Genomic DNA, 12,279 nt, shown 5'->3' on the forward strand with positions numbered 1-12,279 from the left:
TTCCCCCCTGCTTTGCTCTGCTAACTAAAAGATATGTTCCTGCCACTTCAGTTTAGTTCACTTTTACAATTTGGGATCATGTGAAACATGGTATTCATAATCCAAGGAGAGAGAGAGAGAGAGCAAGAAATATATTGAACAGTGTTATATTGCAATGTCATTTCTTCACTCACATTTACCTATAGGTATTGGAGACTCCCCACTATTTTTTTTTCCCTTTCCCTTTCTACATTTAAATTTGAAAAAACAAAAAGTAAAAATCAATTGTCTCTGCATCATCCTTACTGAATTACATAAACAAACAGAAGAAAGTACTCAACTTATACTGCTAATTTGACCCAAACTACCCTGGATTGACAGCCCTTGTAAAACCATGCCATCAACACCACACGAAAAGACAGTTTCCCACCCAAACATACACTTCGCAGGCACAAGAAAACCCCCGTAATTAGTATTATGTAGAATGCCCAGTTATTATGCAATATTCACAGCAAGTGGCTTCCCCCGACCCATTGCAAATCCTCTTGTGCCATCTGGCATTCGTGGTCCAGGAGGCTGCTTGGCTATAGCTGGCTGCTCATTATTAACTGCATTGTTTGAAGGGGGAGTTCCCACATGATTTCCACGGTTATTGTGGTGATTGTTGTGGTGGTATTGACCCCTTCCACGTCCCTTGCCCCGGCCACGGTTACGACCTCTCCTCTGCCCGGCATCTTTCTCGTTGACATGCTGCTGCTCCTCTCCCTAATCCAAAGAATTAAAAATGAGAATGTTATAACAAAAAATTATTGTGTCAAAAGAAAAAAGAACCACAGATTAATATAAAATATAAGTATCACATTACTTTCCAAATGTATATTATAAACAAGTCACTTCACTACTTATATAACATCTGCATCTGTGTCAGTGATGTAAAGCCCTTGGAAAGGAGGACAAGAGATAGGTTGGACAATGTGTTACTGTTGTATGTATAATGATGATTGATATATTTGCCTGTCAGGACATGAAAATATGCCCATTCCTAAATGGCAGTCAGATAATAAGAAAATAGACTGCATCCGACCCTTTTTGTTAAGGTAGGGTACCATGTGAGGCTACTAAAATCCCTGTATTTCACATCCTCTAACAAATTATGGTAGGCAAGTACTAGTTCTGGGAAAAAAAAAAAAAATAAACATAATAAAACCCACATCTGTATTACTATTAACTAACAGAAGAAACTGAAAAAGAAAGGAAACTAGTGACTAATGCACTAAACAAAATAGACTGCATTCCCGTAAAGCTCTAGCTCCTTTCTGAAAGATATATTCCCCCAAAGCTAAAAACAAATAACCATCTCTATTCATGATGCTTTCATAATTTATAATTTCTAAACAGCTTTCTGCCGATACACTGGCACTTACTGTTTGTTCATGTGGTTGGGCATCAGACTGTTGGGGGGGATCCTCCAACTGTTTCTCACTTTGCTGCTGATCAGATGTAGAAGTATCATCTTCCTCAATCACTTCCCCATCATGTCCCTTTTTTCCTCGCGCTGAAGAAGGTTTTGACTGAGAAGAGAAAATTTGCAAAGACACATCAATGGACTAATGCAGTCATTGGATGGACTAAAATTAGCATAGACGTCAAACTGGCTCTCTATCAACCTTGACTTAGTATTGCATTCAGCTAAAATGGCAACTGCAGAGAAACTACAGGAACTGTCCTGGTTTTAGGACCAACCAGATTGCACATCTAATGTACTTAATTTTTTTAAAAAAGAACACGTGTGCACACATACTCACTCTCAGTGTTCACTTCCCCATTCCTATTATTTGCACTAAATTATACATTTAGTCTGGAAGTATTTATGTTGAGAAGGAAATGAATTTTGACACTGCCCTCCAATTTTTTGTATTTGTTTCTTACTTTTTCAGTAAGTGAATTTACTGAACACACTATTGCTGAATTGCAAACAAATCATGAAGAAGGAAAAAAGCTCAATATTTGGCCAATACCGTGCGTCTAAGCATTAAGCGGACCCTAAGGCCGCGCCTCCAATTCCCCTCCTCATTTAGCTCTGCAACCTGCAATAATAGAATTTACATATAAATATATGCTAGAATGAGCAAGGAAGAGAAATTGTGTCATGTAACAGAAAATTAAAGTACTTACTGCTTTCTCAGCCAGCTCAACAGATTCATACTCCACAAAAGCATGCCACTACATATGAAACAAAGGATTCAGATGTTAAGGCTTTCATATCCAATTGCATCAATGTCATATGTTTCCTCATAATCTAAAGTTCAAAAAGTCTACTATAAACTGGCATAGCTTCCTCTAAATAGCTGCATTCGTTCAGCAATGGCAACCATGAATGGTTAGTGGAGGCATGTTTACATGAGGTCATAGGTGCATGGAGAAGGTTCTTTAAAAGCCCAATGAACCTGCAGATGATTACATCATCTGCCAAATGCATTAAACTGTCAAATCAAACATATGCCTAAAATCAGAATCATTTGGACACGCATATTTAGTGAAAGGACAGCACCAAAAATTTGCTCCTAAAAAATATATAATTCAAACCAGTGAATTTGAAAATTGAAAAAGAACCTGCTTCTTGCCTATTACAATTGCTTATGCAGCTATGAATGCTTCCTCAATATTACATTCCAAGAATCACTCACTAACTCTCCCTTTACTCCTAACTAACTAACAGATTTACTCAATTAAGCAAATGGCTTTATTCAATGCACATGGCTAATCAGTAACTGGTTACAACTATGATTAATTCCTATCACTTATCAAGTCGATACAACAGTCAAGGTGAGCTGGAGCCTGGATTATATAAAGCAATGCAGTAATCATCAACTACTTAGCTTGTCCTAGCTCAGCTTATGCAGCAGCCACCAACACCTCATGCTATAGACACCAAGACTTGGCATAGAGCACACCAGCAGCTCACCAAACTTAACTCAGTCAATGCCACACCACAGAAGCTACACCAGATGCCTTACAGAAGATATACACCAAGCTATCATGATGAGCAGTACACCCAAGCTAAATCACTGCATCTCTTAGCCAGAAGGACCTTAACAAAACTGCCACTCAAAACTAACTCCAAGTCTGCAGAGCCATACAGAGACAAGACACCACACAACTAATCACCAGACAAGCCTGCACCTCATGACACCAAACAGAACACACAGCAAGCCCTTCCCATGGCAGGAGCGCTACTAGACATATTGCCATACTGTTGTACTGTGCCCTTGAACTTTTGTTCTTTCCTTTTATTTTCATGGAACTTGTAGCGATATGCATTAACATAACTTTTTTTTTAAGTGCAAAGAGAAAGGGCGTAATCCTACCAAATGGGGTACAACGTATACCAAGGAGAACAAAAAAGAAAAGTAAAATGGAAAGAGAAGATGTACAAAAGAAAATAACATCTGAAAAAGAAATCATCTAGGAAATCCATAAAGCTAAGAAAGGAAAAGTGGGTGTAAGATGAAGCAAGAGTGGTGATTAGTTGTAGTCAAAGCCAAAAACAGATATAATTTCTGACATAAAGAATTATTACCACCTTAAAGTTGATGAAGCATGATTTAAAACTTAAAAAAAAAAAACTGCACCAAGGCAGTATGTCAACTTCCCTACTTACCTTGTTACTATAGAGCACACCATCAGCTTTTCCTGATCTAGATGCTGAAGAAGCCCCACCATTGGAGGGTTGAGGCTGACAAGTACGGATTGTCTTCACACTGCCAAAGGACCACTCAACATGATTATTTTTCCTATACAAGCAAGGCATTGAGTTTGAAAATTTTCTATTAGAAAATATCTTGGTACCTTCCCACAGCAGAAAAAACTTTCATAAGGTTTTGGTGGCAATGATCCTCAGGCAAGTTTTCAGCAACAACAATTCGCGACTGTGAATCACAATGAGAATTAGAAAATAAGATGTAATTACAATAGTTCAGTTGTTGGGAACATTAAGAATTATCATTTCAAACAACAAAGATCTAGCTTGAATCTTACAAGACATTTTCAAGATAGATGATAACTTTGCATCGAAATACACACCATTATGCATAACATACCAGTTTTCTAAACAATCATTCTGAAATGCTTGACTTAGAAGGAATAGAATAACATAATAAACAGGTCAGCCAATCATCTCTCATAACAAACAGTAAAATCAGAACCAACCAACAAACTAGTGGATAAACCTACTTGCAACTCCTCCATTTCTGACTCAGTTAAGATACGCTGGCGTCTAACTTTCTTTCCATCTTCACTAACTACCTGTAGAGCATCAACAAATTTTTTTTATTACAAAGGTCAAAAAACAGATGTACATGGTTAACAAAGAAGATTATTTGAAGCAAGACTGTATGAAGACACTCACAAGCTTTGATGAGTTTCGCAAAACAGCTGCCAGCTGGGAATGACTACTTATAAGAGCCTTAATCTTCTTGAAAGATGCAACAACAGATATAGGCACTATAAAACAATAGAAGTATTAGAAGGAATTTAAAATGTGACTCCAAAAGTTGGATTCAAATAATTCATGAAAGAGAATATCATATCTACACATTATTACTCTGTAATCAAATGCTTCACCAAAAGAGAAAGGAAAGAAGAAATGTGTATATGTTTGAGTGTCTAGGAGCGTTTGCAGGTGCATAAAGATGCAAAAATTTCTATGAACAAATATTATGAAAGAGAGCAGATCAAGCATGTCAGCGCTTTCGAACAAATAATTCTAACCATGTCATAGACATCTTAAACTAAAATAAGGTAGCAAATGATATTACCAAATCCTTCAGAATCTTTGCTGATGAACCTCATTAGATGATCGGTAGTAGCCAGGTTCAAATCACTGAAATAATACTCCACCTACATATCAATATGCCATACAGAAATTTTTTTTTGATAAGTAATAAAACTAGAAAGCGTATACAGGGAGAAAACAGTAAAAAAATATATGCCATACAGAAATATTAAAAGGCAACATCCAATCAAAGAGACGTTTAGATAGTAGGAAAAGTTAATAGCATAAAATTTATAATTCGAAATAACACAGCCATAAATAGGAAAATAACGAAAAAAAAAACCAAGGGAAAAATGGCCATTTGTAAGAAAATAGAAGCATCAGCTCAATAAGCATTTTTATTTTTTGATAACGTGGAACCTCATCAAGGCAAGGCCCTTTGGAATCTCAATAACGATTCTTATATAATCAAGCCAATGGAGACAAGTTTAGTTTTACTAATATAAATTTTCATAACCTGAGACTCAGACCAAATACATTTAAGTATAAAATTATTATCATTAAATCCCTCTCTTACACAATATCTCTAGCCGGGTTACCTTCCATGTCAAAACACAGAACCCCTCTACATTACTTGCAAAAGACACCAATGCAAGTCCAAAAGTATTATCTATTACACCACTGTCTTCTCTCCCAACAGGTTGAAAAGAAAAATACAAGCAAACAATGAAACAATGAAGCAAAAATAAATCTCTCTCATTATAGGACCAACATAACATTACCAAACAACCTTATATCAAAGGCGCATCGATATTAGCATTAAACCTAAAATGCTCTTTATCAACAGGATCGAAGACAACAAATGCACAAAACATTGGTTTGAAGGAACTTCTGATATCTGCCATCAGATGAGAGTACATACCCCTGAATTCCTCAGAAAGTAAAAACCACTGCAAGAGTGACAGCAGTGGTCACTCTTGCAGTGCTTGCATGTGGGTGGAAACCTGTTGGGCTTCTTTGGTTTTAAAAATTATGAGGTCCCCCCCCCCCTCTTTTTAAATGGAGGGGAAAAAAGAGAGACAAAGAGAACAAATTCCATTCTGTTATCAATTTTGGTGATATTTCTTTCCATGCCCAACAACCACTTAAAGAAAATAAAATTTTCCTATTGATTAGAATAATGATAAATAAAAATATATATATTTCAGCTTGAGAGCCCTGCTTTATTATGGAAATATAGAAAAAACTATAAACAATAATGTTATGGAGGCAAGAGGCATAGCTCTATTTGTATAAAAATAAATAAATAAATAATAAAAAAAAAAACACTATTCTGACAAATTTTCTCACTTTTCTTAAGCCCATATATGTATTCATCCTATGTGCATGGGTTACGGCTCTTTCTCTTTTTAATAAATGCAATATTTAATTATAAAAAAAAAGAAAGAAGAAAAAAAAAAAAAAAGAAGGTAGGGGTTCAATGATTAGCCCAATGGTAATACTTTGCGGTGCTCTATGTCTCTGGTTTTAACCCCACAACCCCCCTACCCCACTATCTACCTATCAAATATATATACAGAGTAAAGACTTGCAAGAAAAATGAATTATATCACAACCTACAGAAAAGCAAAATATTATTTTGTTTTAGATGACTCCTCCACCAACTGTCATTGAATTGCAATAGTATGTGAGGCACTAATCTGAAAGTAGTTATAATAACATGGGCCAAAAAAAAAAAAAAAATTATAATAACAAATTTCATTTGTGGATATACATTCACCAATCACAATTGTAGAATTGATGAAGTTAAAGTGTGAGCAGCCCGCTATGATTCAAATCCATTTTTCATAATTTATAACTCCAGTGAACTAATTTGCTATCAAATTTTTAAAAAGTTTCATTAACAATTTCTGAGTTTTTCCTTCTTTTTCCCTTTAATTTTCACATTATGTAACGACTTCAATCAGCACATACTAAATGCCTACGGATGAGATATCAACATATCTGCCAATTATCTTTTTTGATAATCCGATAGTTACAATGGGGTTGGGGGGGATTTGAACCCCGAATGTCTCCATTGGAAACACCAAGAGGTGCTAGTTATTCTCCCAGTTATCTTACTCAAACCTACATTCATTAACTGAATGCCAACTGTACACCCTCAGGTGACCTTTGTTTTTCTTTTTTAGATAAAAAATGTACAAAAAGGCAAAAACATCAAGAAACCAAATTACAATGATCTAGCAACACAGGAAGGGAAATACAAGAAAAAGATGGTAGAACAAGACACCATTCGAGAAGAGTAAAAAAGAAGAAAGACTTAAACTCAATCATGGACCGTTCACGACCCTCAAAACTTCTAGAATTCCGTTCCCGACAGATACACCACATCAAACAGTGTGGCACAAGCCTCCAAATAACTATATTACGATGACGCCTGGATTTGCATGTCCAACAATCCAACAAATCCACTACCCTTTGAGGCATCACCCAACAAATACCAAGCAAGCAAAAGATCATACTCCACATCACAAAGGCTATAGGACAGTGAAGGAGGAGATGATCTACAAATTCCCCACACCTTTTGCACATAAAACACCACTCAAGGACAACAAAATGCCTCTTCCGAAGGTTGTCTATAGTTAGAATCTTGCCTAAAGCCGCAGTCCAAGAGAAAAAAGCTACCCGAGGAGGAACTTTCAATTGCCACACCATTTTCCAAGGGAAAGAAATGCCAGTAGAAGGGGAAATAGAATGATAATACCCACTCACCTTGAAACCTTGATTGTTGGCTGGCTTCCAACAAAGATTGTCAGAACCAACACCCCGCACCTTTGTAGAATAGATCAAAACCATAAACGAATCCAACGATTGTGACTCTTGATCATTCACTAAACGACAAAACTGAATGTCCCAAGAAACTCTCCCATTTACAAAGCACATAACCTCAGAGACCAAAGCATTCCTTGTCCTACTAATATTATAAAAATCTGGAAACGCCTCCTTAAGAGGACAATCCCTACATCACACATCATCTCAAAACTTCACACGAGTTCCATCACCCACTTCATACCGAATGAATTTGGAGAAATTCCCCCAGCCACTCCGAATGAACTTCCACAAACAAACACCATATGCCCCAGACACAGATTTTTTGCACCAACCACCCCACTCATTCCCATACTTCGCCCCAATGACCCTTCTCCAAAGGGCATCATTCTCCAAACCATAGCGCCACAACCATTTGGCTAATAAGGCAGAGTTAAACCTTCTCAAGCACCTAATGCCTATCCCACGGTGTCTCACCTTTTGTTCGCGGATGATACACTTGTTTTTTGTGATACTGATAGCAATCATATAATAGCCTTGCGTGGGATTCTCTCTAGATTTGAGGAGATGTCAGGGCTAAAAATTAATTTAGGAAAGTCTGAATTGGTTCCAGTTGGGGATGTGCCTAATCTTCATGAGCTAGTGGAGATTTTGGGCTGTGGGGAGTCGGCTCTTCCGCTGAGATATTTAGGTCTTCCATTGGGTGCTTCTTTTAAAACTAAGACGATTTGAAATCCTATTTTGGAGAAGATGGAGCGAAGGCTAGCTGGTTGGAAGAGGTTGTATTTATCTATGCAGGTGACCTTTGTAAACCATCATAGTACATTCAATCAATTAATATGTGCCTCTTGCCTTATCTTGTAACAGATACCAAACCTCACACATGTACCCTAATTTCCCTCTAAATCCAAGCAAATTGTTGATCTAAAAAAATTTTCTTAAATGTCATGAAGATGACACTAACAACTTGCTGCCTACGAAAAGACACATCCTGGCTAAGTGGGATTCCAAAACAGTATTTACAGAAAACTAACTATTATTGGTCTTGACTTGATACTAATTTTTTTTTTTGGGGGAGGATAATTTGATAGTTTTTTTTTTTTGGGGGTGGGGGGGAATGGGGGGATTTGAACTCTAGATGTCTCCTTTGGAAACACCAAGAAGTGCCTATCAATTGAGCAACAAGGCTCTTGGCACCAAATATTAATCGACTCTGACACTCTGTACATAGAAATCACGTCTCAACACCATTTTCTTTACAGTTCATGACATACATGTATGTTAGATATTGATTGATGTCGACATTACAAAGCCAGTAAACAATACAATTTGATTGTCCATTGTGGACAGTTTTAGGTGCCAGAAGAATCCTCGCTATTTACAAAATTCAAGAATAAGGGAACTGATATCCAAGATTAATGGCAGAGTATCACTGAGCTACCTCCCATAATACACCATTTTGTAAGACTATATATGTGCATCATTGCCTTAAATCTTGTAGCTATCTTGTAGCTAAACCAAGTTTGCGCACGCACTGTATTCCTCATTTTAAATGTGACGATACAACAAAATCCAATGACTTATGAATTCTGTTATCCTATATTGTAAAACATTCTACATATGTGCTGTATCACCTAAAATCTTGTACCTAAACCAAGTTTTCACATGTGCTTTGTTAATCATTTTAAAATTGACTATACAACAAAATCCAAAGGGGTCTGAATTCCCCTATCCCATTTTGTAAAGCTTTCTCCACATTAAATCTACTAGCCAAAGCAAGTTTGCACACACACTTTGATGTGAAGAAGGTGTGGCAAAACTTTGTATATATATGCTAAATCACCTTAAAATCTTGTAGCTAAACCAAGTTAGCATATGAGCTTCATTACGCATTTTAACTTGACTATGCCAAATCCAGTGGGGTCTAAAGTTGGTGATCCCATATCTTAAAACTTTCTATGTACATCATGTACCACCTTAAATCTTGCACCATAAAATCTTTCCGGTCAGGATTCTGTTATCCCATGTTGGAAAATTTTAAACATAAATGCTGAATCGCCTCTCATCTTGTAGCTAAACCAAGTTATCACACATGCTTCATTCCTCGCTTAAAATTTAACTATTCGACAAAATAAAAAATCCAATTGGAACCTGAATGCTGTGGAAATACCCCAAATCCCCTTCATCTTTTAGAGTCTCTCCATCAACAAATACCAGTGTTGAGTAGCTGGTAGAAGCACATTTCACCACTATTTAACAACTACATAGTATCTGAACTCATGAAAATACACTGGAATCAAAATTCAACCAAATTTGAACCCATGCTTATGGTATGTACATTAATCAATACAAATCGAAATGAAATAAATTAATTAATTAAGAACGAAATTGAAAATAAATATATAAAAAAAAATGAGCAAGTGTTTGAATAGTGAGCAATAAGCTTCATACCTGATTCAAAATTTTCTGAGTAGCCTCCTCGGAGATTTTGTTTTTCGCCGAGGACGAAGAAGCAGCAGCAACAACATGATCAGACTCCACCGGAGCTTGATTTTGCACTTGCGTCCCAACCTCTTGCTCTCTAAACCCTCCCCCACCACCACCGCCTCCGCCGCCGTAGTACTGCTGATGATGATGATGAGGATGCGGATGCGGATGATGCGGGTGATGAGGATGGTACTGAACCGGAACATGATGAGGATGCTGAACGGGGATCACGTGAGGAGGAACCGCCACGTGACCCTGGATCGCCGCCGCAACGTGGAACGGAGGCGGTGGCGGAGGAGGAGGAAACGAGTGCATAGGCGGCGGCGGAGGCGGAGGAGGAGGAACAACAGCAGCAGAAGCAGAAGCAGCAGCGAGTCGCGGTGCTTGCTGCTGAGTCGGAACGAACTCGGGAGCCTGCGCGTTGAGCCTGCTAAACGAAACGTTTCGCGATAACGAAGACGAAGACGAAGACGACGATGAAGATGGAGGAGGTGGATCGGGTTTGGAAGGATCCGAGAGGTTTGGGGGAGAAGGAGATGGATCTGGAGAGGAATCTTCTTGGGCCATTTGGGTAAAAAAAAGATTGAGGGGTTTAGATATATATAGATAGATAGATGTGGGGTGGGGGTGTTATTTTTGGCCCTGTAAAAAGGGCGGAAGAGAGAGTCTGGGGGAAGACAGTGGAGAAGGGGTTCTCGGGATTTCAGGGATGGGTTGGGACTCAACTATTTATAGACATCATAGATAGATCATACATTCATACTTCATACAAACGCCCACTCATATCATCTCTTTTTTCTTTTCTTTTCTTTTCTTTTTTTTGTAATGTTATGTGGGCCCCCATTTATTACTTACACTTTCTACTTGTACTACTCTCCAAGTGGAGCTACTATTTATTTTGTCTGTACTCCACTGCCTGCTATCCCACCTTCCTACTGTGTTTCTCTTCTCGTCAAGAATGAGATGAATTGATGGACCAGGCCCAGCCCATATCTTCTAAAAGAACAGGAGAGCCTATGAAAGATAACCTACCAGACAATGTCGACCAAAGGCGTCTAGCAAACCCATGAGAAGTATACGAGAAACCACGAGCGAGGTAGCTCATAAATTAGACAATTGTCACCTCCACATTAATTAGGTGTTTCCACTTGACACGAGCCACATTTAAATGAGGGGAAGAGACACATGATAAGACAAGTATCTTCTGACTCTCATCATAATAGTCTTTTACTAGGACTATAAACAAGCCAAGTTGAGTATTAAAAGTTCAAGCATATTCATTTAATTTTATCTTGAAATCATCACCAAATAAGATTACATGTTCAATCTTGGTTCGTTTACTTATCAAGCAAGCTCAAGATTGTTTATGAGTTACTTGATTAACTTATTATTTTTCTACATATAATAAAATCATGACTAAAACGTTATATTCTTCACAAATCTATGAATTTTTACTACAAATGAATTATTTATATTATGAATTAATAAACTACAAATAATAATTTTATATCTTATGAACCAATAATTTAAAATTGAAGCTCACATTTTACCCTCCAAACCCACCTTGTGATGGATTTGCCTTTCTCTCTCTCTCATCACTTTCGGTTTGGTTTTTTTCTCCCTCTATTAAGGATTTATATGATGTGGGTTTGGTCATGGCAATTCTATGAGGGAAGGTGATGGATTTTTCTTAAGCCCAATGCCTGCATTATCAATCCTAGTTTGAGAAAACGAAGCACAATATCTTTTCTTTTTTATTAGAAACAATTTTCGAGGACACTTTTTTTTAGCAAATGCCTACTTTTTGAAAAAAAAAAAATTCATTGAATTCATGGGCTTACTTGTTCGTCTAATGTCTATGAATTCATGGACTTCACACTGACATTTTTATTTTTTTGGGGAACCAGCTCTCTTTCGTTCACCCATATGAATTATTAAGATAATGATTATGTAATTGTTAAGAAAAATGGGAAAGGATGTTATCTAATACACTAGTTGAAGGCCATCCTTTAACTTGGGAGACAAAAATATATTTTCTTCATAGATTAAGTTTTTCAATTGAAAAAAAACAATATGAATAAAAGCTTATTGGAGAAAAGTTGTCAGTCTAAATCACATCTTATTGGAGATCCAATGAGAGCCATAAGTCTCTCTGATGTTATTTATTGCAAAAGTGAGGGTAAACCTCAAGAGAGGTTAACAATTCATAA

General features: G+C 37.2%; 1 protein-coding gene across 1 annotated transcript; it reads right to left on the minus strand.

Annotated features, from left to right (window-relative positions):
- Window positions 1-117: 117 nt before the first annotated feature.
- LOC115963531 (la-related protein 6B) lies at window positions 118-10,817 on the minus strand. Its single transcript, XM_031082566.1, has 10 exons — window positions 10,034-10,817; window positions 4,797-4,878; window positions 4,388-4,482; window positions 4,213-4,284; window positions 3,829-3,908; window positions 3,641-3,740; window positions 2,155-2,202; window positions 1,998-2,066; window positions 1,404-1,550; window positions 118-744 (listed from the first exon to the last, which is right to left on the minus strand). The coding sequence occupies exons 1-10, from the start codon at window positions 10,634-10,636 to the stop codon at window positions 475-477; spliced, it is 1,566 nt and encodes a 521-aa protein (XP_030938426.1). The 5' UTR covers window positions 10,637-10,817; the 3' UTR covers window positions 118-474.
- Between the last annotated feature and the right edge of the window lie 1,462 nt (window positions 10,818-12,279).

This window comes from Quercus lobata, chromosome 10 (assembly GCF_001633185.2).
Source record: "Quercus lobata isolate SW786 chromosome 10, ValleyOak3.0 Primary Assembly, whole genome shotgun sequence".
Lineage (NCBI taxonomy): Eukaryota > Viridiplantae > Streptophyta > Magnoliopsida > Fagales > Fagaceae > Quercus > Quercus lobata.

Bases quoted from the DNA above. Each gene is read 5' to 3' on its own strand.
- LOC115963531 (XM_031082566.1), bottom strand. From the start codon at position 10,636: ATGGCCCAAGAAGATTCCTCTCCAGATCCATCTCCTTCTCCCCCAAAC. The intron at 3,741-3,828 runs GTACCAAGATAT...GTCCTTTGGCAG, and splicing joins GTTTTTTCTGCTGTGGGAAG to TGTGAAGACAATCCGTACTT. The intron at 2,067-2,154 runs GTAAGTACTTTA...CTATTATTGCAG, and splicing joins TTGAGCTGGCTGAGAAAGCA to GTTGCAGAGCTAAATGAGGA.